This window comes from Eschrichtius robustus, chromosome 4 (genome assembly GCF_028021215.1).
Source record: "Eschrichtius robustus isolate mEscRob2 chromosome 4, mEscRob2.pri, whole genome shotgun sequence".
In the NCBI taxonomy this organism is placed as follows: Eukaryota; Metazoa; Chordata; class Mammalia; order Artiodactyla; family Eschrichtiidae; genus Eschrichtius; species Eschrichtius robustus.
In genome coordinates this window covers 38,665,080-38,688,250 of record NC_090827.1, presented here as the reverse complement: position 1 = coordinate 38,688,250, position 23,171 = coordinate 38,665,080, and the positions used below count along the sequence as shown (strand labels likewise).

The 23,171-nt window shown below is 43.6% G+C and overlaps 1 protein-coding gene across 2 annotated transcripts in view; it reads left to right on the top strand.

Annotated features, from left to right (window-relative positions):
* The window catches only part of NR3C2 (nuclear receptor subfamily 3 group C member 2), a 367,420-nt gene that overhangs the window by 327,300 nt on the left and 16,949 nt on the right, over nt 1-23,171 (top strand). For both annotated transcript variants that reach the window (XM_068542596.1, XM_068542597.1), the window contains exons 7-8: nt 1,771-1,901; nt 7,637-7,794. In XM_068542596.1, the coding sequence (XP_068398697.1) occupies nt 1,771-1,901; nt 7,637-7,794 (289 nt within the window). The remainder of the gene's footprint in view (nt 1-1,770; nt 1,902-7,636; nt 7,795-23,171) is intronic.

Below are 23,171 nucleotides of genomic sequence, written 5' to 3'. Positions count from 1 at the left end.
AGATCCATAGGCTCCTGCTATTTTGCTGTGTGTGTTTGTGTGTGTATGTGTGTGTGTTTTAAAAATATTTCCTTAATTAAAAATGTGACCGCCTGGGGGGGTGGGATGGGGAGGGTGGGAGGGAGGGAGATGCGGGAGGGAGGAGATATGGGAACGTGTGTATATGTGTAGCTGATTCACTTTGTTATAAAGCAGAAACTAACACACCATTGTGAAGCAATTATACTTCAATAAAGACGTTTTAAAAAAAAAAAAAATAGCTCCCGGAAAGACACATACCATGTGATATCACTTATATGTGGAATCTAAAATACAACACAAATGAACATATCTACAAAACAGAAACAGACTCACAGATGTAGAGAACAGACTTGTGGTTGCCAAGGGGGAGAGGGGTGGAGATGGATAGACTGGGAGTTTGGGGTTAGTAGATGCAAACTATTATATATAGGATGGATAAACAACAAGGTCCTACTGTATAGCACAGGGAACTATATGCAATATCCTGTGATAAACCATAATGGAAAAGAATATTAAAAAGAATTTATGTATATGTATAACTGAATCACTTTGCTGTGCATCAGAAATGAACACATCATTATAAATCAACTATACTTCAATAAAAAAATAAATTTAAAAAATGATAAAAATATCTCTTAGCCTGTTATGGGAAGGGAGAGACATATAGCAATAATACCAAGCAAAATGCTATGTGTTCCATTATGGTTTTTTTACAAATGTCTTTCAGACTTGAGATAAAAGAGATTTTTGCCATTTAAACCCAAGAGTGCATCTGGAAGAGGTATCGCAGGGTTGCTTTGCTACAGACACCCACCTGGTTCAGTGACTCATAGAAATAGATCAGCCATCGTGACCTCCTTTTCTGTGTCTATAGCCTTTGTCAAGTCCTTTCCCATTTCTCACTAGTAAACTCTTTTTTACTAATTTCATTCTGGTCATCATAACAGAGTACTTATCCAGGGCCTCCCAAAAGATTTATTACTTTGAGAAAAAACATCTGAACAACTAAATGATGCCTTACTTCCTTCTCACGGAAAGAGAAAATAATGACTTCTGTCGTAAAATCATGAGGATTTTTATGGAAACACTTGGGTTTGGCGGAGAAAGTAGCTTGGTTGGTTGTTTAAATGGACACGTGTATGTATCACACAAACTCCCATATCACTTTCTCCCTGTACTGGAGAGATTCCATTTGAGGAATCTTTTAAAATGTTGTCTGATTTCCCTTTTTAAATGTGCCGCTGCAAAGAGTTAACGGACACGTTTCACGACCTCTGTAAAGGGGTCCATGTGGATATAAGACTATTCATCGCTGTCCTGCATCCATAGCATCTAACACAGCCCTTCCAAATAGTAAGCGCTTGGGATCTCTGGCCGAAGAGGAATAGGCGTCTCCAGGCTTCCCCCCACATCACGGCAGCTTCTCTGCTTGGTAGACAATCTCAGGATCACACACGCCACCATCACTTGTTGTCACTCTTGCTGTAAAATGAAATCATGGCACGCTTTGAGAGAGGTTGGTTTCGGTGCTTCTGACAACATTCTCCCAATGGACGAGTCAACAGCCTGACAGGCTTGGTCTATAAGCAATTTACCAGTCACCATGCAAGGCAGCTGAATTGCCTTGCAAGTACACTTCTACTCCATATTGAAGCCAAAAGCAAATGAGAGATCTGACTCAGATCTCTCGCCAGTCTGGGTCTGATCATGGACGTTGCATTCTCAGACATCTTTGCTTTTCCTTTGCAGAGAAAAGATGCACCAGTCTGCCATGTATGAGCTTTGCCAGGGGATGCACCAGATCAGCCTTCAGTTTGTCCGGCTGCAGCTCACCTTTGAGGAATACACCGTAATGAAAGTGTTGCTGCTGCTGAGCACAAGTAAGCTGACACCCACCTGGCCCTTTTGCTACATTGTCACATCATCTCCCCTTTAGGAGAGTTGCCTATTTATAGGGTCAGGTAGTCGATGTGGGAAAAAAATAGGAGGAGGTGGGCGGAGGGCTTTGGTGTCGGATGAACTAAGTTACTTGCAGAGTATGAAGCTTTGGGTAGAGCGTCTGCCTTGATTCCTTCATCCATCGGATTTGTTAAGTGTCTGTTATGTGTATGGTGGGACTGGGCAATTCAGGAACTACTGGGATGAATGAGGTACAGTCTCGACCCTCAGGGATTTTTACCGTGAGATGAATTCCAAGGTAGTTTTAATACATTGTGGAAAGGGATTATCTACCGTGATCGAGATAAAGAAGGGGCTCTTCTCTGGGGGCTCAGAGAAGAGAAGCGCATGCTCAGTTCTGGGTATCAGGGAGAGATTTATGGCGAAGCTGCAACTCGGAGAGCTTTGCCAGGGTGAGGGGTTGAATCTGAGGCAGGAGCTGGCCTTCCTGCCGGGGAACGGCGTGAGCGAGCGTGGCAGGGTGGGAAGCAGAGCCATGCAATAGCACTTAGTTCTCGGGAATTGTTTTGCCCGTTAATGTTTTAATTTTTTTATCTCATTTCTGCATCCACTAAATTTTTCATGGCACATCAGGTGGTCTTGGATTGGGGAGAAGTGGGGAATAAGGTTGGGATGCAGATTGGGCCGGAAGATTCCCACCTGTTGAAGACAACTGGTGTCTATTAGGCGAGCAGGGGAGTGTGGTACCAAAGGCTCTGAGCAATAGGGTGACATGACCGAAGGGATCCTTCATGGCTTTATGAACATGTATCTGACAATAAACCGGATGAGAAGGAATGGGACGGGGAGGGAGAGAGGCCAAGCCAGACAGAGAATTGAGCCAGACTAGAAGCCTAGAGACCTGCTGTGAGGCTGTTGAAATAACAGCCTGGAAAATAATGGTGGATGCTATGATGACAGCACCAAACGCATTCAAGACACACTGCAGAGTTGACCTTGGCAGCTGACGAGAAGGGGAAATAAAAATAGTCTGGGTCGGAAGTGACCTAGGTTTTGAGTGCAGAGAAGTGACTAAGATGGCAGTGATACCATGAAGAGAAATACGTTCATGTCAGGACTTGGAGCAGATTCTGTGGAATGTAAAATGACTTCTCTTTTGGATGGGCTAATTGTCAGAGGTAGCCTCTCATAGCGAGGCTGAAAGAGGGGGAAACTGGGGGACTCGAGCTCAGAAGACAGGTTTGGGTATCAAGATATAAACTTGAAATTATCCTTGTAGAAAATGAAAGTCCAATGGCGAGTGGGGTGCCGAGGCACAGAAAGAAGAGGAAAGAGCCACTGAGCTACTGGAAAGGAGGATTGCAGCGGCTGAGGGACAGGGACAGAACTGTCAGGGAGGTAGGGGAACCGGGAAGGTACCAAGAGTTCAAGGTTTCCCGAGCGGCATGACTAATAGCATGGCTTCCAGAGAAAGCTGAGAATGCTGACAGAAGCCTGCTGGGGTTGACCATTGGGCATCAGGCAGGTGCCAGACAGCCAGGGACTTGCAGATTGATGGGAAGCATTTTTAGGCACCTGGAACCAAGCATGAGAGGAGAGAAGTCGATGGCAGACGGTGCCAGAAGAGACGAGGGAGGGCAGGATTAGCCTTGGCAAGGATGCTGAGCACTTCTTCCCCAGACAACAGCACAGGCCTTTTCACACAGAGGGGCAGGAATTTGAGGGAGCTCCCATCAGGTGAGGGCGAGACCAGGAATGATGGCAAGAGACAGGATGGAGAGGAAATCCCAGAGCCAAGCGCTGTGGGCCACTGAGAAAACGGAGAAATGTCCTGAATGCCGAGGACGCCGGGGTGAGTGGCGAGGACTTCAAAGGAGGAGAGTTTGTTGAGCGACCACCTGGAAGCTGAAAAGAGCATCCAGGATGCACCCAGCCCTCCCCTTGGTCCAGGAATCAGCAGCTTGGGAGAAAGGGCGGTTTTCAGTAGAGTCACGTGGAAGGAAGTGGCGTCCACAGCCAAGCACTGAGGATGGGATGGATAAGAAGAGATGCTGTTTCCAGCAAGGAAGGATTGGGTCTGGGGAAGAGTGAAGCCTGAGACGGGTAGAACAGGAAGTGGGGAGGCGGTGGTAGATGTGGATGATGTGGATGAGTCCCTGCTCCACCTACGTTTAGCACCTCTCAGTTTCCAAAGAGTTTTTATCTATCATCTAATTTAACGCTGCAGGATGGGTAGCCTCCCGTTCTAAAGTGGCCAAGACGGAGGCACGCAGGTGTGACTTGTGCAGCCTCCTTGGTGAGTTAGGACTCAAACCCAGGGCCTTGGCCTTCACTCCCAGCGATTCCCACTCTGCCCCAAGCAGGAAGTGGAAAGCAGGCCCTGGCAGGTGACGGCAGCAGGGAGATTGGAGGGAGAGCAGGCTGGGCTGGACTCCAGCAGAGGGACAGACCAGCAGCGTGGGAGGGAGGTGGGGTCAGCACTTCCCAGCTGTGTTTCACTTGGCCGGCAAGGCTTTTCAGGTTGCTTTTGGCCTTTTGTCTGGTTTGATTTTCACTGACTTCAGTTGTGCAGGGCAGCCCATGCTCTCCCCAGTTTACCGCGGGCCCCGCCGGTCCCTGCATTCCTCCCTGTACACTCAGCCCACATCCAGGAGCTTGTGTTTGCAGCCCCTCGTCTGCAGGGTCAGTAGAACCAGGCTTTGCTCCCTGCTCCAGTGTTCCTCAAGGTTTCTGAGGTTCCCAGTTTATCCTTTCTGAAATATAACTTTGGAAATGTACTCTTAGTTCCCCAACCAGGGATTGAACCCACGCCCTTAGCAATGAAAGTACGGAGTCCTAACCACTGGACTGCCAGGGAATTCCCTGGAAATGTACTCTTGAAATTCAGTGACAGTGATTTTATTCCCCTTTCCAAGCTATGTCACTAATCATTACTCTTAGAAAAATGTTTAAAAAAAAATTATATCAGATGGGTGATAGAATTTAATTTTTTTCTAAAAATGCATGTGATACTAATCCTTTGTAAACTTTGACCACTCATTGTAATTGGTGTCTTATCCTTTTACATCCATTTAATCAGTCAGCCTATAATCAATTCTGATATCACTTTGACGCTCCCTGAATTAATTTATTAGCTTCCAAGTAGCTCAGTACATTCAAGGCTGATTTTTGTAGATGCAGAAAAAGCAAAATCAAAAAGCAGGAGAACAGAAGTAAAGAATTTTACTGCAGCTTAAACTGCAGCTTATTTTGCTGCAAGCCTATTTTGCTAATCTGTGATAGAATGTGTGAAAAATTTTCTTCTTATTTAGAAGGTTAAATTACACACCTGATGTCCAGTGTATCAGGAAAGTTTTTAAGCAATGACATCAAGAGAAGATCATGTTCTTTTTGCTCACAGAGGAAAGCAGACCGTCTTCCCACCCAGTTGCCTCTTTGCTCTTCTCCAGCCCATAGGTTTTGGATGATTTCCAGGAGCCCTGCTGCATTTAATAAGTAAATTCAGAAAATCTGGGCAGACCTCCAAAATTTGAGGTTTTGCCTAAGTTCTCTTTTTTTGTGGGTTTGTTTCAACTTCTAAAATATCTGGCTGGGAAAATGGTACAATATATTTCAGTCACAGCAGTAAAATACAAGTAATATTTGATACAAGTTGTTCATAATCTTGAGAATTTTGATAACACAGCTATCAGAAATATGAAGGCTTTTGGTTTATCTTAGTAGCTATACCAAATAGCATTGAAATATAATCGTAAATGTATTCACTCCATTCTAATTTTAGGTAATTTTTTAAGGTATGACATCCATAAGTATCTATACTGAAAAACTAAAGGTTTACTCCATAACATTTTGAAACTTAAAAAAATAAATGTTTATCTGTGGGTGGGCAGTGTAGGCACTTATTTACAAACTTTCAGTTTCTTTTGGAACGTTTTGGGTTAACATTAAAGTTTTGGTAGAAAGTGGATCTGTAGTTTCACTATTAACGTCCTGGTTATTACCATCCTTCTTCACGTTTTTTATACTTTTAAAACAAGGGTTTAATTGCAAAGAAAAATAAACTGTTACATAATGGATGATAGTTAATTCTGAACGTGAATGTCAAATATTTTAAACCACAACTAATATTGTGGCAGCCTCAGGAAATTGTGCAGTGGCCATTAGAGATTTATTTTTTTCCCCACAAAAAATAGACTTAGATAAACGACAAATCAAAAGCCTCAACAATTAAACTCAAGGAGAAGATCAGTAGCATCATGTGGGAAGTTAATTTGCAAGATAATCTGTATCTTTATATAGGACAACAGGGTTTATTTGGAAACAGTGGTATTCCTGCTCCCAGGGTTACACGTAACACTCAAAAACATATTTAGCCATTCTAAAGAGCTGATGGCCCAAGTAAGTTATTATTTATACCAGTTATTGTAAATTAGCAAATAGGATGTGCACTTAAGAAGTGAAAGTAAGAGCAATTTCAGACTCTATATCACAAGGTGAATTTTTATTATCTTCATCACCCAAAAATGAAAGTTCTAAGTGATTTGATTTTTCAGAGTTAAAGCATAAGTGTAAGTACATATTGGCTGTAGTGAACAAAAGCAAACATGTAAGTCGATTTTCAAAGGGGACACCTGTAGCTTACACTCTGCCCTACATCTCCTCGCAGAACACAGGCCCTGGTGCACCCCTTCTCCATAAAGTGTGTTCACATGTGTCCTGGGAAAGAGCATCTCCTTTCAGGTCACAGAAACACTCGTATCCTTCCAGATGCTGAATTTCAAAGTATTATTTTTAGTGAGATGTTTTTTGTTTCATTAGGAAAGCCAGCCGCTCCGTACAAGGAAAGAAGAAAACATAACCCTTAATTTTCTATCTTATCGAAGATAATGATGAATGTGGTTTCTTCTCTTCGAAAGTTTTTGATCTTGCCTTGTATGCAGAGCACTGTTGTGTTACCCGTCACACACACAAACCAGTGCACAGACCTGCCAGCAGGTTGTCTGGGCGGTCACATGACAGTGCCTCGGTGGTCATGTGATCTTGGAACAAAGAGGATGGGAAGTGCTTCTTTGCCACACACTGTCTTCCCCCTGGTAGATGGCAGGTTTCCCCGAGTGTCTTTGACATTGGAACTGGAATATGAACATGTTGCTTTCTAATTCCAGCCCCAGCTTAGATTGTCTGTGTCTCTTCCAGTTGTCCTGGAAAATCAAAGTATATTTTCCTACATCTGAGGTATTGGCAAGTTGGATTCATAAAAACTTTGATGACAGGCCACAAGACAGTATAGCACTGTGGTTAAGAGACAGGCTTTGGAAACAGACTTAGGTTTATACCCTTCCTCTACCATGTATTTATTGTGTCCTTGTGCAAGTGATTAAACCTCCCGTCTTCAGTTCCCACATCTGTAAAGTGAGAATAACATAATGATTATGTCGTAAGACTGATGTCAAGATTAAGCAAGCTAATATAAGCAAAGTGCATTATAACATACACCCAATAAACCAGTTATTATTATTCTTTTGTATATGTGTGTGTACAAAAGTTAACCGTTATATAGCTGCCATGTTTATTCATAAATGTAATAATTGAGATTCAGTATCAATCTCAAAGTGTGAGCCTCATGACCTCAAAATAGTCTAAGTCATTTAACTATGAGGATGTTAAAGCTGTTTTCCAACTTGGGAACTTACATGTCGGTATTCCTTCAACACAGTTCCAAAGGATGGCCTCAAAAGCCAGGCTGCGTTTGAAGAAATGAGGACAAATTACATCAAAGAACTGAGGAAGATGGTAACGAAGTGTCCCAACAATTCCGGGCAGAGCTGGCAGAGGTTCTACCAACTGACCAAGCTTCTGGACTCCATGCATGATGTAAGTAGAGCCTCTTGGTGCCTGTTAAATGAAGGATCCACAGCCACACACTGTGGACCCAAAGCAACTGGAGAGCTGAGAAAGTTCTCGAGGCTTTGGGAAGAATAGGGGTAGATTATCCACGAGAGGCAGCAAGAGTTGAAAACTGATGAGGAAAGAAGCGTTTCTTCCGAATACCTTTGGAACAAACTTCATGTAAAGGAAAAAGTGTGGCTCTTTTCCCTCCTGAGCAGAGTGTAAGAGAAATGTGCACCATGATGGCAAACCCTGAGCTCTGGGCCAGGGAAGGCCCTCAGATTTGCTACAGGTGTCAGATCAAGTTTCCCATTTCTGCTTGCAATTTAGGAACTGTTTGGTTAATAAAAATGTTTGCTTTAACATTGCATAAATAGAGTCCATCTTCTACAACTGTTAATCTGATAACCCAATCTTTCAAAAACATTATTAGTGGTCCAGGGCCAGCTGGGATCATCTCATTTGTTGCCAAATTTTGAATCTTATATTCACTATTCTTCGTAGGAGTCACCTTTCTTGGCTTGTGTAAATATGGAAAGTAAATTCTGAGCTGGTTTCTAATTTATTCAATTACAGATGTAGTGGTGGTTAGCAGTTTCTACAAAATACTGACTTGGATAACTTGGTTTGTTATGTCACTTAAAATATGCTTCTCGTTTCATTTTGCAAGCAGTTTCTCTAGTTCTGGCTCAAAAAAAGTTATACACGGTCATGCTAATTTAGCTTTTTTATATTTGAAGGTTTTCCTACTTTCTTTTGGAAAATTTATTGCCCAAGTTCAGCCCATGTAATTTGGGTAAGAAACCCCTTTTCAAGTACTTCTGTATTGTTAAGGACAATGTTGACAGGCTTGATGACCAATAGTATAATGGTATTACTACTGAAATAATGGTTCATCCTTTAGAGATTTGTTTATGCCGGTGGAATGGTATGGCCTTGTGGGTTGGTTGATAAAAGAATGTCACTTTCCAGGGTTTTTACACTGAAGACCCCGTGCGTATCACGTTGGCCTTTGCTTTCTCTGAACGTTTCATACAATAAGAGTCAAATTTCCGCAAGGTGAATAGAGCGATAGATAGTTTTGCTAATTATTAGTGGCCTAAAATCATGGTTTAATAGAAAATCTCAGGGATAAGAAATGATGGTCTACAGGACTTTGGGGAACACAGCAAACGATGCTCTCCACAACCCTCACAAGAGGAAGTAAAGGAAACTAGACCGTGGCACAGGATCATCTACCCGAGAACAAGGAGCACAGTTACTCGCTCCTGTTGGTTTTCTTGAAAGTCCTTCTTAGTGGAGCTGGGGTTGGGGAGGGGGAACAGGAGGTGTGGTTCTTTCTTGGTGAATTCTGTTATTTGTGCAAATGATTGGGCAGGCGCAAGCGCAGTTTCAAAATGAGTGTGTAATTGTTATCACAGCGTATGAAACGAGATGATACACATTGAAGCAATTTACATGTAATGAGACTGACAATAGAAGTTAAAAGTTGTTTATCCACAGCCTTTCGGGACCTCCATGCCTTAAGCACAGTAGGACAGTGGAAACCCTCGGAGGCTGCACCAGTGGTCAAGGTGTCAAACCGTCCTCTGCTGGCTTGTTTTTAGTGCAGCACAGTGCTTGGCACAAGATAGGAACTCAATGAACAGTTGCCAAATGGCTAAATCATAAATGATGACTTGCTGCAAAATCCCCCAAGGCAAATCAATGTCTTTTTAGTATTTTTTTTATTATGGTATAATTGATACAAAATAAACCAAACATACTTAGCACATACCATTTGAGAAGTTTGACACGTGTCTACACCCATGAAACTATCATCGCAATCAAGACAGCAAACATATCCATCACTCCAGAAGTTTCCTTGTGCCTTTTTTTTAATTGAAGTATAGCTGATTTACAATGTTGTGTTAATTTCTGCTGTACAGCAAAATGATTCAGGTATACAAATATATATATTCTTTTTCATATTCTTTTCCATTTTGGCTTATCACAGGATATTGAATATAGTTCCCTATGCTATACAGTAGGACCTTGTTGTTTATCCATAACCTTTCCTGCTACCTACTACTCCCCAGGTGCCTTCCATATTGTTTTCTGGCAACGTAGATTAGTTTATATATGCTAGTGTCTCATATACGTGGAATTATGCAGTAGATAGTCTTTGGTAGCTGGCATCCTTCACTTGGCATAATTATTTGGGGATTCATCCATGCTGTTGCCATATATCAATACTTCATTTCTACTTATTGCTGACTAGCGTCCCATCATAAAGATATTTGACAGTTCAGTGGTCTTGTCACCTATTGATGGACATTTGGGTTGTTTCCAGACTGGGCGCTACTAACAGATAAAGTTGCACTGAATATCGTGTATACGTCTTTGTGTGGACATTGCTTTCTTTTTCTTGAGTCAATAGCTAGCAGCGGAAGACCTGGGTCATGTGGTAGGTATGTTTTCGTTGTTTACGAGATTGCCAAACTGTCTTCCAAAGTCACTGGACAATTGTGAATTCCCTCAAGAAGTGTGTGTGAGTTCAAATTGTCCCACATCCTTGCTAACACTCAGTATCATTAGTCTTTTTAGTTTTAGCCATCCTAATAGCTGTGTGGCGATGTCTCCCTGTGGTTTTAGTTTGCATTTCCCTCATGATTAATGCTCTTTTCTTGTGCTTATTTACCATCTTTGCTGAAGTATCTGTTCACCTCTTTTGCTCATTTTTAAAAACTGGATTGTTCATTTGTAATTAGATTGTTGAGTTTTGAGACTCCTTTATATATTCTAGATACAATTCCTTTATAAGATATATGACTTGCAAGTATTTTCTCCCAGGCCGTGGTTTATCTTTTCATTCTCTTAACAGTGTCTTTTGCAGAGCAGGGATTTTGAATTCTAATAAAGTCCAATTGATTATTTTTTCTTTTATGAATCATGTTTTTGGCTGTAGCTAAGAAATCCTTGTCTAAGCTAATGTCACAAAGCTTTTCTCTTCCATTTTCTTCTAGAGATCATTTTCCTTCATTGACTGATATGTAGTGTCTCAAAAACCTTTTCTTTATGTACTTTTTTTCTGAGTATTTTTGGTTATTTCTGGTGGAAGGGTAAATCCAATCCACCTTACTCCACTTTGGCTAGAAGGAGAACATTCTTTTGGGAATCACTGGAATCACTTTAATTCTAAAACCTTTATTTTAAACAATCAAAAATGTTTGCCCTTAGAAGTAGCCTAACAGAAGCATCTTGAATGCTCTATTTATATTCCCATCCCAGACAGAACATTGAAAAATGCATTGTAAGTCTAGGGGGACCTTTCTAACATTCACGCTTACTCAGACTTGAGACTGCCTACAGCTTTTTCATTAGAGTAAATAAGAGAGTCAACATTTGTAGAATTTTCTTCCAGGGAACAAAGAGCTACAGAAGGACTGGCTCTGTACTCAGAGCCTCATTCTGGTCACCTTGTGGAAAAAGAGCATGTGTTCCTAAGGGTCACACAAACAAGAACCCTGTGCATGTAAATCAAAGTTCTGCTTAAATAGCGTGCATATAGTACGCCAGCCCTCAGGACACACATCCATAGATCTGGGGACACGTGTACACAGCTCTCGTGATGCATGGTTTTCTCCCACTTGGTGCACACATGGGTTGGCAGAGCAGTACCAAGGTGAGTGGAAGGAACATTCTCTGAAAGAACAGGTTGGCAGTTAAGTATTTGAACTGGTCAGCAACTTTAATGAATCACAAGCCCTCCAAACATCAATCTTCCCCCAGAAAAAGATTCAAAGAAAGCAGCTGTGGCCAGGCTTCTCGGGATAGGTGTATTTTTGCATTGTAAATGGGCGTTATATGTAAAGCATATAGATTCCTTATTCTTCTAGAGAGAATTGAGAATTACTAGTCACTTTCTAGGTATTAGTATGAATGGCAGTTAATTTCCTGTGAATGTTAATGAGGCACATTTCTAATGAGTTTATTGGTAACTTCTACTCATTCATGGAGATCAAGGACTATTTATGTTACTATTAGTGTGTAGAACAGCTGGTAAACATTAACGGATGATATTAGTGTTTCTTAGAGGCAAAAAAATTGCCCTTTCTCTGTTAACTAGTTTCAAGGTTATACTGTTGTAATTGACTTTATTTCCACGTACACACTAGCCTACAGAGTGCCTCGTGCCTAGCAAACTTGACGAGACTGCAGAGGATACAGAATAAACATGGGACACCAACCCAACCCTCAGATTGCTTAGATTCTAGAGAGACAGCTAGAGCGTAATGCAAGGCAGAAGGTAACTAGGGGCAGTGGGACCTTTGAGAACATCTGCATGTTCGTTCATTCATGTGACTGTGAGCCCCTACCATGTTCTAGGACCAGAGGTGCAAGTGGGAACAGAATGCCCGTCCTTAGGAATCCCACTCACCCTGATGGAGGAAGGGGTTCATCCCATTCAAAAGGGGAAGCTGAGGGGTGAACATTTGTTTGGATGCCTCAGTACCTGTGTTATTTCATGCAGTTCTAAAAACCCCCTATAAGATGGGTATTATTCTCACTATTCCCATTCCTGTCCTTAGGAATCCCACTTGCTCTGATAGAGGAAGAGGTTCATCTCATTCAACAAATACATTAGTGTCTAAAAGCACCAGGCAGGACACTAGCGAGAGAGACCCAGACCTGGCCACGGGGGGCTTTCTGCCTGCTCAGGACCACCAGACAGCACTATACAGGGTGGCGGGCTGGGAGCTCTGTAGAGATGAGCGCACCATGAGTCATGGGCTCACTGATGTTTATTCTGAGTTGCTGGAAAGGCTTGTCGAGAAGGTCTAGGAGCCAGCTGTGCTGGGCAGGGGTCATGGAAGGTTTCCGGGGCGGGGTAGGGGCATCTCAGAGAATCTTTCTTTCATAGAAGAAGAGACAGAGGTCCAGAGAGTGACTTCTCAAGGTCCTTAGGTAGCCAGTGGCAGCTTGGAACCCTCTTAACTGACTGGCACTCTCCATACCACCCACGTGATGCAGGAGGGCTTCAGGCTGATCATAGCTGCTGGCTTTCAGGCTGGGCTGCATCTCTGGAGATCAGAAAATGAGCATATTGAAAATAGCTGCACTGCTCTCTGGCTCTCCAGACTCATTTGGCTCTTCCCTGGCATCTTCTGGAATGCGTTGTTTTTGTGAGGCATGGGGTTACATCTTGAAGGCAGTGAACCTGGTGTTACATTAAAATGTCATGCACGTTCAGCAGTTCCCAAAACCAAATGTTGGGTCTGCCTCACCATAAGCTGAGCCGTCTTTGGCGGGGAGGCTTTCATCTCTGCCGATGATCGTTAAACCCGGCTAAGAACCTCCCCATTGCCTGGGCAGGTACCGGCAAGTCCCTCGGCATGACCAGAGGGTCCTGTTGCTGAGTGATCGCTTTCTGTGGTTGCAGAGGGAAGGCTGCACAGCCCAGGTGGCTCTCCTCCAGCCAGGCTCTCGGAGCCGAGCTTCCCTTCTGCGAGGGGGATGCAGACGAGATGGGAGCAGAACATCTGGTGGTACAGTACCTCCCTGAGTGCACACTGGGAGATTCCCTGCTTTCCGTGGAGAGGGCGTTACGTTTCAGTTTCACGATCATCAACAAAAGAGACATCGCTGCAAGCAGCTGGATCTATTAACAAGTTATTTTGAGATCCCCATTGCTCATTTAACGAGTGGGTGCTTTTGCATCAGCCAGTGATAGTGGCAGTTTCCATCATGACCACGCTCGAGGTGGTTTTGAGAGTGATGCAGATCTATTTCTTCCCGCACACTGAAGCATGCCAGCCCCCAGGTTGGGTGGATCCACCATTTGGGCTGTCTGCTGCTTTCACGTCTGATTCTGTTTCACGTCATTACCGTCAGTATCTCCTCGAGAAAAGTTCCAAGGCCCACCTAGGAGTCTGCCACAGAGTTGTGACCACTGGAGACAGCAGGTAGAGCATGGCCTCTGCCACTCCACCAACATTTCTCTCAGTAAACTTGGGCACTTGGCTTAAATTTTTGGCCCTCCGTTTTTTCAGCTGTAAAATGGGAACAATACCCATCTTGTAGGAAATTTTTAGAAGCGCATGAAATAACACAGGTACTGAGGAATCCACAAGGTAACAGGCACCAAACAAATATTCGCCCCTCTGCTTCCCCTTTTCCAAGACTGTGTTTAAGCTTCCCAAAACCCTGTCTCTGCACCACCAAAGAGCACCATCCATCAGGCAGTTTTAGTTTACTTTCAGCACAGAGACACTCGGACAAGCACATGGCAGAGCCTTCAAGGGGGTGACAGTGTAAAGTTGGCAAGACCAAGCCAGGGACATGAGCAGGAAAGGCCATTCTACAGGGCGGGGCAGTCACCTAGTCGCGAATCACATAGACCGAGGTCAGTATAGAAGCCTTTCCAAGGCACTTCCGGTCGGGTGCTCTACGTGTCCTGCCGCCTACCAGGGGAGGCTGGTGTTGCTAGAACGTGTTGGGTGTGCTTGAGACACTTTCAGATTCACAGATGGGATGGAAGGTGTTTGGTGATGGAGACAAGGGCAGATTGCTGTGAGGTCACCATCAGGAAAGATGGATGTTGGTGAATGAAAACCCTTGCCCCTGTGATATGATTGTTAGCGGTATTACACGGCCTTCTTCTTTGACGAGACCGTGACTAAGAAAGATTCTAAATAAAGGCAGACTTGCTTATCGCCAGAGTCAGCAAAGTGAGCAAAGCCTTATCTTCCAGAGCACGAGGGAGGGGCAAAGACCCACTCCTCCGGGAAAAGAAATCTTCATAGGTAAAGATTTCAAATTAATCGAGTAATTGACCGGGCAGATCTTACTCTTTGTCTAGTTGGTGAAACCAACGGGACAGGTATTAATGGTTCACGGCGTCTCTCTCTGCAGCCCTATTTTTGCATTTGCGTCTACAAATTTCTCACTTCAAGGGTACAGCAGAGTTCAGACTGCACTGCCCTGGGTGAATTGTGCCAATGAATGCTTATTTTCATCTAAAAAAATTTTTTTATGTCTGCGTAACTGAAAAAAATTGCATCAAATATATTTAAAAATAAAAATGGGGGAAAATGGGAAAAAAAATAGGTCCGAATGTTCTGTTTTTTCAGCATTGTGGATAAATAGGGAAAGGATGACTTTGGGTGTGGTGTGAAAAGGTCTAGGCAGTTCCAGGATTGGTGTGTTTCATGCGCTGGTAGCTGGGGCCACAAAGCCCAGCTGGAAGATGCAACTGCCTGTAGATACAAAGGGTGTCCTCGCCTGTTGTACCTCCTTTGTTCACCATGTTCATGGTTAAGGTTACTGCCGCTCAGTTGTGTTGCCGGTCACAGTTGTGTTTCTCCAGGCTCCCCTGTAGGTGCCCCAGGAGGCTGTTGCTTGATGTAGTCGTACTCATTGAGCTTCGCCTTTGTCACTTGTGCTTTTGGTGTCACATCCAAAAAATCATTGTGAAAGACAGTGTCAAAGAGCCCGGGGCGGGCAGACACCACCGGGCCAGGCACTGTGCTGGTGCTGAAGATACAACAGCAGCCAAGGAGACTCGGTCCCTGCCCTCCGAGTGTGCGGTCTGATGGGGGAATAGAGTAGACGGTATACTGAGAATTAGAATGCGGCGTGCTGGGTGCTCGAGGTGGACCGGAAAGCCAATGGGCCAGGGCGGCGGGGTGAGGGCGGGTATCTGGAAGGTGAAGTGGCAGGGTGGAGATGGGCCAGGGCAGCAGATGGTGGAAGCCCCAAAGGCAGAGTAGGAGTTGACCAGACAGACAGAGGGAAGCTCACCGAAACCAAAGGAGTTACTATGCCAAAGGAGAAGGGTGCATGGTGATTTTGAGAAATGGAGAATTTCATTGTATCCAAGGAATGGAGAAAGATAAGGATGGAGACAAGGAAAGGACCTGTAAACCATGCTGAGGGAGCTATTGAGAGATTTTGAGCACATCTGTAGAGTCTAGCGCCGCTCCTTCCAATGTGGTAACCACTGGCCATGTGTGGCTCTTGACATGTAAATTAAGTTAAATTGAAAATTGAGTTCCCCTATCACACTAGCCACATTTCGAGTGCTCAAGCAGCCACATGTGGCCAGCTGCCATCATCTTGGGCAGGGCAGAAGGTCGTACTGACAGTACTGATCTAGAGAGTCTATCAGAAGAGGGGCAGAGGGCCAGTTAGGATGCTGGTGCAGTGGTCCAGGTAAGAGATGGGGGCTGGGGGCTAAGTTAGAGCAGGGGCGGCGGGACCTAGGACATAATCAGGTGGTGGAATGGATGGTTCCTGGTGGTGGACAGGACGGAGAGGTTGAGAGAGAGGAGGGAGCGGAGGTAAGATGACCCCCAGGATTCGGACGTAGGTTGGTGGATGGAGTGGCACCAGCACTGGGCGAGGGGATGCAGGGAGGAGCTTTGTGAGTGGAGAAGATGAGCGTGTTCTGGATGTACTGACTTGAGGTGCCCTGAGGAGTCCCAGGGGAAATGTCAGGTGAGCTCAGGGCTCCGTGGAGATGAGGATGAGGAAGCAAAGTGCTGATACTACCTGAGGAGGTACAGCGCCTGGTGGTCACTGAAGCCCAGGGGTCGACAGAACTGCCTGGACATCAGTGTGGCCGTACGGTGGACAGAACCGAGCCCAGAGGAAGAGAACCACCAAGGGACCAAAACCAGGAAGGCGCCTGCAGAGAGTCTGGGCAGGAGCTGCCGCTGAGGTGAGATAAGAAGGCAAAAAGAGGGACATGGGGGGACAAGCCAGGAAAGCGTGTGTCCCCCCTGTGCAAACGTTGGGGTGGAGGCTGCAGACAGGTCAGTTCGCAGACAGTCTGAAAACTCTTCAGTAGCCATAGCAACGAGGAGGTTTTTGTGAGGCATAGCTGATTGGTTCACCTAGGTTTCCAGTAACTCTGTCGGAAGCCACAAAGCCAACAGGGGCTGCAGGAAGCTTTAAAAAGGGCAAGGTGTTGTCTGGTAAAGCCCTTTAGTAAAACTCCTTTAATAAAATAGAACTCTCTTTCTGTGATGTGATGGCAGGTATGTAAAAGGAGCATTTTGAATGTGGTTGAGCGAACTTGCAAAGTTTTGTGTTTATGTGTTTAGATACAGTGAAGAAATCACAGTAGCTTAGCAAACTCTATCTTTATAAATAACCCCCAAACAAACTTTGTTATGGACCTAGACCCGTGTATGAGTAGTTTTGAATTAGTGAAAGCTTTATTATATATTATATACATATATAATGTACTATATATTAATACATGTATATGTACTATTTATAGATAAATGATAGATAGGTAGATAGATAGATAGATTAGATAGATAGGCAGGCAGACAGACACATAGGTAGGTAGGTAGATAGATGGGTAGGTGAATGGATGGATGGATGTGAGTGTGTGGCATTGAAGAGCTATAGATACAGATATGAGATTTTGGCATCAAAGGCAGCCATGATGCTTCAGAGCTGGTCTTGTGCTTCAGGTCATGATTTTGTCAGTAACGTTGGTCCTGAGTCCTTTCTCACCCATCACCTTCACATCACACCGTAATTACAAGAACAGTTAATTTCCACTTGCAGCCACAGAACTTTATCTCCTTTGGTCTTTTGTGTTTGCTCATGGTTTTCTGCAGCTGACTTAATGCAAAACCTGGGTTATTTCCTTACCTCCTTGGCAAAGGTTGATTTAAAACGTTTAGATATTTTCAGTGGCTAATGTTTAGACTCTTTTAAGACAATGCTTACCAACTGCTGATCAATCACCCGGCCACATTCTAAGATGCAGTTGTATTTGACTTTAGAGAAATGAGGAAACAAACTTCAATACAGGAGCTCGTCATACCTTTTTTTTTTTTTTTTTTTTTAATTGTGGTAAAATACACAAACATAAAATTTACTACTTTAACCATTTCTAACTGTACAGTTCAGTAGTGTTAAGTACATTCACATTTCCAGAACTCTCGCCCTGAGACGAGAGTTTCCAGAACTCTTCATCTTGCAGAACTGAAACTCTATATACCTATTAACTCCTGCTTCCCGCCCCCCCGCACCAGAACAGCCACCATTCTGCTTCCTGTCTCTGAATCTGACTGCTCTAGTTACCTCATCTATGTGGACTCATACAGTATTTGTCTTTTGAGACTGGCCTATTTCACTTAGTATAATATCCTCCATTGCCATCCATGTTGTAGCGTGTGTCAGAATTTCCTTCCATTTTAAGGTAAATCATAATCCACTATATGTATAGACTACATTTTGTTTACCCACTCATCTGCCAACAGACACTTGGCTTGCTTTACCTCTTGGCTATTGTGAATAATGTTGCTATGGACATGGGTGTGCAGATATCTCTTTGAGACCCTACTTTCAATTTGGGGGGTATATTCCTAGAAATAGAATTCCTGGGTCACATGATAATTCTATGTTAAATTTTTTGAGGAACCACCAAAATGTTTTCCAGTTATTTTTACCTTCCCACTAACAGGGCACAAGGGTTACCGTCTCACCAACACTTGTTATTTGCTGGGGTTTTTTTTGATAGTGGCCATCCTAACAGGTTTTAAAGTAGTATCTCATTGTGGTATTGGTTTGCATTTGCCTAATGATTAGTGATATTGAACATCTTCCAATGTGCCTATTGGCCATTTGTATGTCTTCTTTGGAGAATTGTCCAGTTTCTTTGCCCATTTTTTAAAATTTGTGTTCTTTTGTTGAGTTGTAGGCATTCTTTATATATTCTGCATTTTAACCCCTTATCCAATATATGATTTGCAAATATTTTCTCCCATTCCATGGGTTTTGTTTGTCTTGGTGTCAAAAATCTTTCTCTTATGAACTTACAATGATAACAGACAGTAGTTTGTTCCTTTTAATCCTTAACTGGCAAAATTAAAGATTATGTCTGATCCCAATTTATTTAAAGAGAGGGGAAGAAGCATTTTTTTCTTATGATAACCACTCCTTTGGCTTCATTATTCATTTCATAAGTTTCATAAGTATACCCACAGAACATGTGCCATGGTTCACAGCTAGTTTTGAAAATCTGTAAGAAAAGAAGGTCCTGTAAGGATGCTGGGGAGAAATTTGGACCTTGCCTTTTTCGGGGAGGTTAAGGGAATCGTGCATTCCATCTCCACCTGACCCCATGAGATTTATGATGCCATAGGGTGAGCTTTCTGGGAAAAAAGCATCAGATAGAAAGATCCACTGAGGGTCCAGGAAGCCATGCTCATAGAAAGTCACATGTGATGTACAGGAATCTTCCTAATCTGAAATCTTTTGGAAAACTATCTCATTGTCTAACACCTGTGTCTATAAATCCCCCCCTCTTAGGCAGCCTAAATCCCTCTTCTTACAATTAAAATAGCTATATAATGCCTGGGATTTACCTAGTGCCTTTCTTCCTAAGTCCTAGCATTAAAGCCTTCTAATATCTCTATGAGGGAAGGATGAGTAAATACTACTATTTACACTTCATCACCTCATCTTAACTCCTTTCTCTATAAAAAGGGAATAATAGTAATATTTACTCATTTCTTTTTACCCTTTTTATAGAGAAAAGAATTAAGGCAAGGAGTGATTAAGCGCATTTTCCCTGGTTCTTGAGCGAGGCAGGCCCAGAAGGCAGGAGCAGAGGGGAGAGAAGCCCCTGTGGAGGATGGGAGTGCAGAGCCAGCCCTGCACCTGGTCAGCCCTATGGCTCCTGGTAGCTTAGCTGGCACTTCGGGGGCCCCACACATAAAAGGGCCCCCCTCTTGGCTTAATGGTCTGCTGTCACCATCTTGAAATTCTTAGCAGATTTTGAACAAGGGACCCCGAGTTTTCATTTGGCACTGAGCCCCACAAACAATGCAGCCTGTCCCGGGCATAATATAATCTTTTTAAGATCATGTTGATCAGAGGAGATGCTGATTGTGAAAAGCAGTTTGCAGCCCGTGGTGCACCGTGCAAATGTGTCTATGGAAGAAGCAGGGGTAGGAAAGGCAGAAAGCTTCATTGGAGCAGGGCGTGAGGACTGAAGGGAACAAGAGACACCAATGCACTGTAAAGGAACCTTAAAACTAAGATCATTTTAAATGACTGAGATTGAAAAGGCTGGGAAGATGCCAGTGGATCAATTTTATTTATCACTGTCATGGTTAATGGGACTAGAAATTGTATATGGTTTCACATTACAGTAAATAAGTGTTCTTTTGGTGGACTATTTAGTGTCACTTTTTTTTTTTTTTTTTTTTGCATTTTTGTTAGTGATTTCACTGTTTAAAATTGTCCCCAGATGTACCGCTCACACACTGTCTTGTGCTTTTCAGCGCAAGGAGGCTGTGATGTGACTTACGGAGAAAATAAGCTTCCTTCAGTCATGAGTTATTATAATGCTATTGGCCATGAGTTCAGTGTGAAGGAATCAGCAACACACATGGGAATAAGGTGTCTTTAAACAGAAACACACGTAAAACTAGGTTATGTATCGCTTGTTTGATGAAAATGTTGTGACCAGTAGCTCGTGGGAACCTAACCCTCTGTATCCCTAGGAGCAAAGGTTCTGTATTCGCTAACTCACTCTCGGCAATGGCTTTATAGAACATAACTACCGCGAACAATGGAAATCAACTGTAAATGTGTGTGACCCGCAATGACTATATAGGTTCAAAGGCCAAAAATGGAAGACATGAGTGATGGGAGCTCGCCATTTAAATGACAAATTCTGGATCCTTTAAGCTGGGCAATGTTTTCGGTTCCCTAGTTCAACCCCTTTATGGACAAGGATTCTTTCTAAAGCCTTTTTTTTTTAATTTTATTTATTTATTTTTGGCTGCGTTGGGTCTTCGTTGTGGTGCGTGGGCTTCTCATTGCGGTGGCTTCTCTTGTTGTGGAGCATAGGCTCTAGGCATGCGGGCTTCAGTAGTTGTGGCATGCGGCCTCAGTAGTTGTGGCTTGTGGGCCCTAGAGCACAGGCTCAGTAGTTGTGGTGCACGGGCTTAGTTGCTCCGAGGCATGTGGGATCTTCCCAGACCAGGGCTCGAACCCATGTCCCCTGCATTGGCAGGTGGATTCTTAACCACTGCACCACCACGGAAGCCCTCTAAAGCATTTCTTAAAGCCTTGAAGAATCTGTATAATATTTGGAACACCAGATCTGGCCACCACCGTATCACTTGATTCATACACTATTTTTGCCCACATTTAATATTTCTAAAATCAGGAAACATCTTATACTTGCTTTATTTATCTTAGCAAACAACCAAAACCTGTTCTCCCAAGGCTGTTACTGAATCCCTGGCGTGCCTTCCAATCCAGGGCCAGCAGACTGTTTCCATAAAGGACCAGGTAGTAAATGCTGTAGGCCTTGTGGGTCCCATGGTCTTTGCCACAGCTACTCAGCTCTGTCACTGTAGCCTGAAAGCAGCCACAGATAGTATCTAAATGAATGAGCATGGCTGGGTTCCAGTAAAACTTTTTCATATAATTTTCATCTGTCACAAAATATTCTTTAGATTTTTTTGCAACCACTTAAAAGTGTAAAAAACAAAATGGAAAAACTTACAAACACCATTATTAGGTCAGATTTGCCCTGGAGGCCAGACTTTGCCAACCCCTGATTCATTCAGTGGCATCGTAGGATCAAAGGAATAAATTCAGCCACCTTGGTCTCTACTGTAGTGTCCCTGCTTGGATCAGAAGAGGCCTTCGGTCCTTAGCCAGTGGTGTCTGCCCCTTGTTACTCAGTGTTCCTTTTCTTTCAGAGACTGAAATAAGGATTTAACTGCTTAATCTTGATGTAACCAGACAGTAAAGTTGGTAACTTATAAATATGAATTGGTTTAGGTTTTTACATTGTTCCGTGTAGCGTATATTTGCAGGAAGGATCTAGAAAATATTGAAAACAAAAGTAGCAAAAGTTCATACTTCTATATACAGTAACGTGCCAATGCATTTCACACATAACCCTTTCATTAGATTTCCTTTGTTCAGCAATGTTCTAATTATCCCTTTATCTTTAAGCTCTACTTTCTGCTTTTGCATTGTGTCATTTTTCTTTGTGTTTTTCACATGTACAACAGACCTTATTCACAAGAAGGCGGAGCCGCAATCTAGAACGAGGCTTGTAATACAAGGAAACTTAAACAGAGTGGAAATTAAATAAATTTAAGTGCCAAAAAAATAATCAGAAGGAAATCGAACCCATCTTGCTTAGCACAGCATCCAAACAACGTATTTTGAAGATTGAATATTCATCACTGACCAGAGATCAGTGACTGGTGTTGAATTTATTATAAAAATGGTGATGAGGAACAAATTAAAATGTAACCTCCAATAACAGTCAGATGCTGATGGATGGGGAGCAGGGGTGAGTGTTCAGAAATGCTCTTGGCTTTTCATGAGATGTTGAGCAGCCTGCTTCCCATCCCGGCCGCCAGCCCATTCCTGGGCACCTGGTGTGGCCCAGCTGCTCCAGCCCGTACCAGCCTAGACTCAGGGACCAGCCCTTTGAGGCCACAGGGGACATCCCTGCCATCGTCAGGCAGCTGGGCCTCTGGAAGCAGAGCCAGAGTTGCCCATTTTGGCCTGGAGTCACCCTTGCAGAGAGTCCGCTTGCCTAGAATTTGCAGGCAGAGCTCACATGAGCAAGCAGCCCCATCGAGGCTTGTCTCCTGCTTCAGGGACACACTTGAATCCAGATGCCCGCCTCCATGCGGGCTGGCCCTTGGCAGAGGACGGCAGTTTTTTAAACTAAGGAATCAACAAAAGATACCCCTTCCAGATGGCAGCTTTGCTGCTGCCGGTGGTAGCTCAGAGCCCTGTAACACCCTGCTAGGTTCCCCAAATGCCTCCTGTAGGCCAAGAATTTAGCCGATACATTGAGCGAACTCACAGCCAAGCTTTTGGCCAGAAAAACCCCTTTTGGTGAGTGTTTAAAATCCAATCTTTTTAGGTATTTTTCTGATGGCACCTTTTTTTTTTTTATTGAAGTATAGTTGATTTACAGTGTTGTGTTAATTACTGCTATACAGCAGAGTGATTCAGTTATACATATATATACATTCTTCTTCTAATATTCTTTTCCATTATGGTTTATCATAGGATAGTTTTTTAATTAAATTATTTATTTATTTTTGGCTGCGTTGGGTCTTCGTTGCTGCGTGCGGGCTTTCTCTAGTTGCGCCGAGTGGGGGCTGCTCTTCGTTGCGGTGCACAGGCTTCTCATTGCGGTGGCTTCTCTTGTTGCAGAGCACGGGCTCTAGGCATGTGGGCTTCAGTAGTTGTGGCTCGCGGGCTCTAGAGCGCAGGCTCAGTAGTTGTGGTACACGGGCTGTAGAGCATAGGCTCAGTAGTTGTGGCGCACGGGCTTAGTTGCTCCGCCGCATGTGGGATCTTCCCGG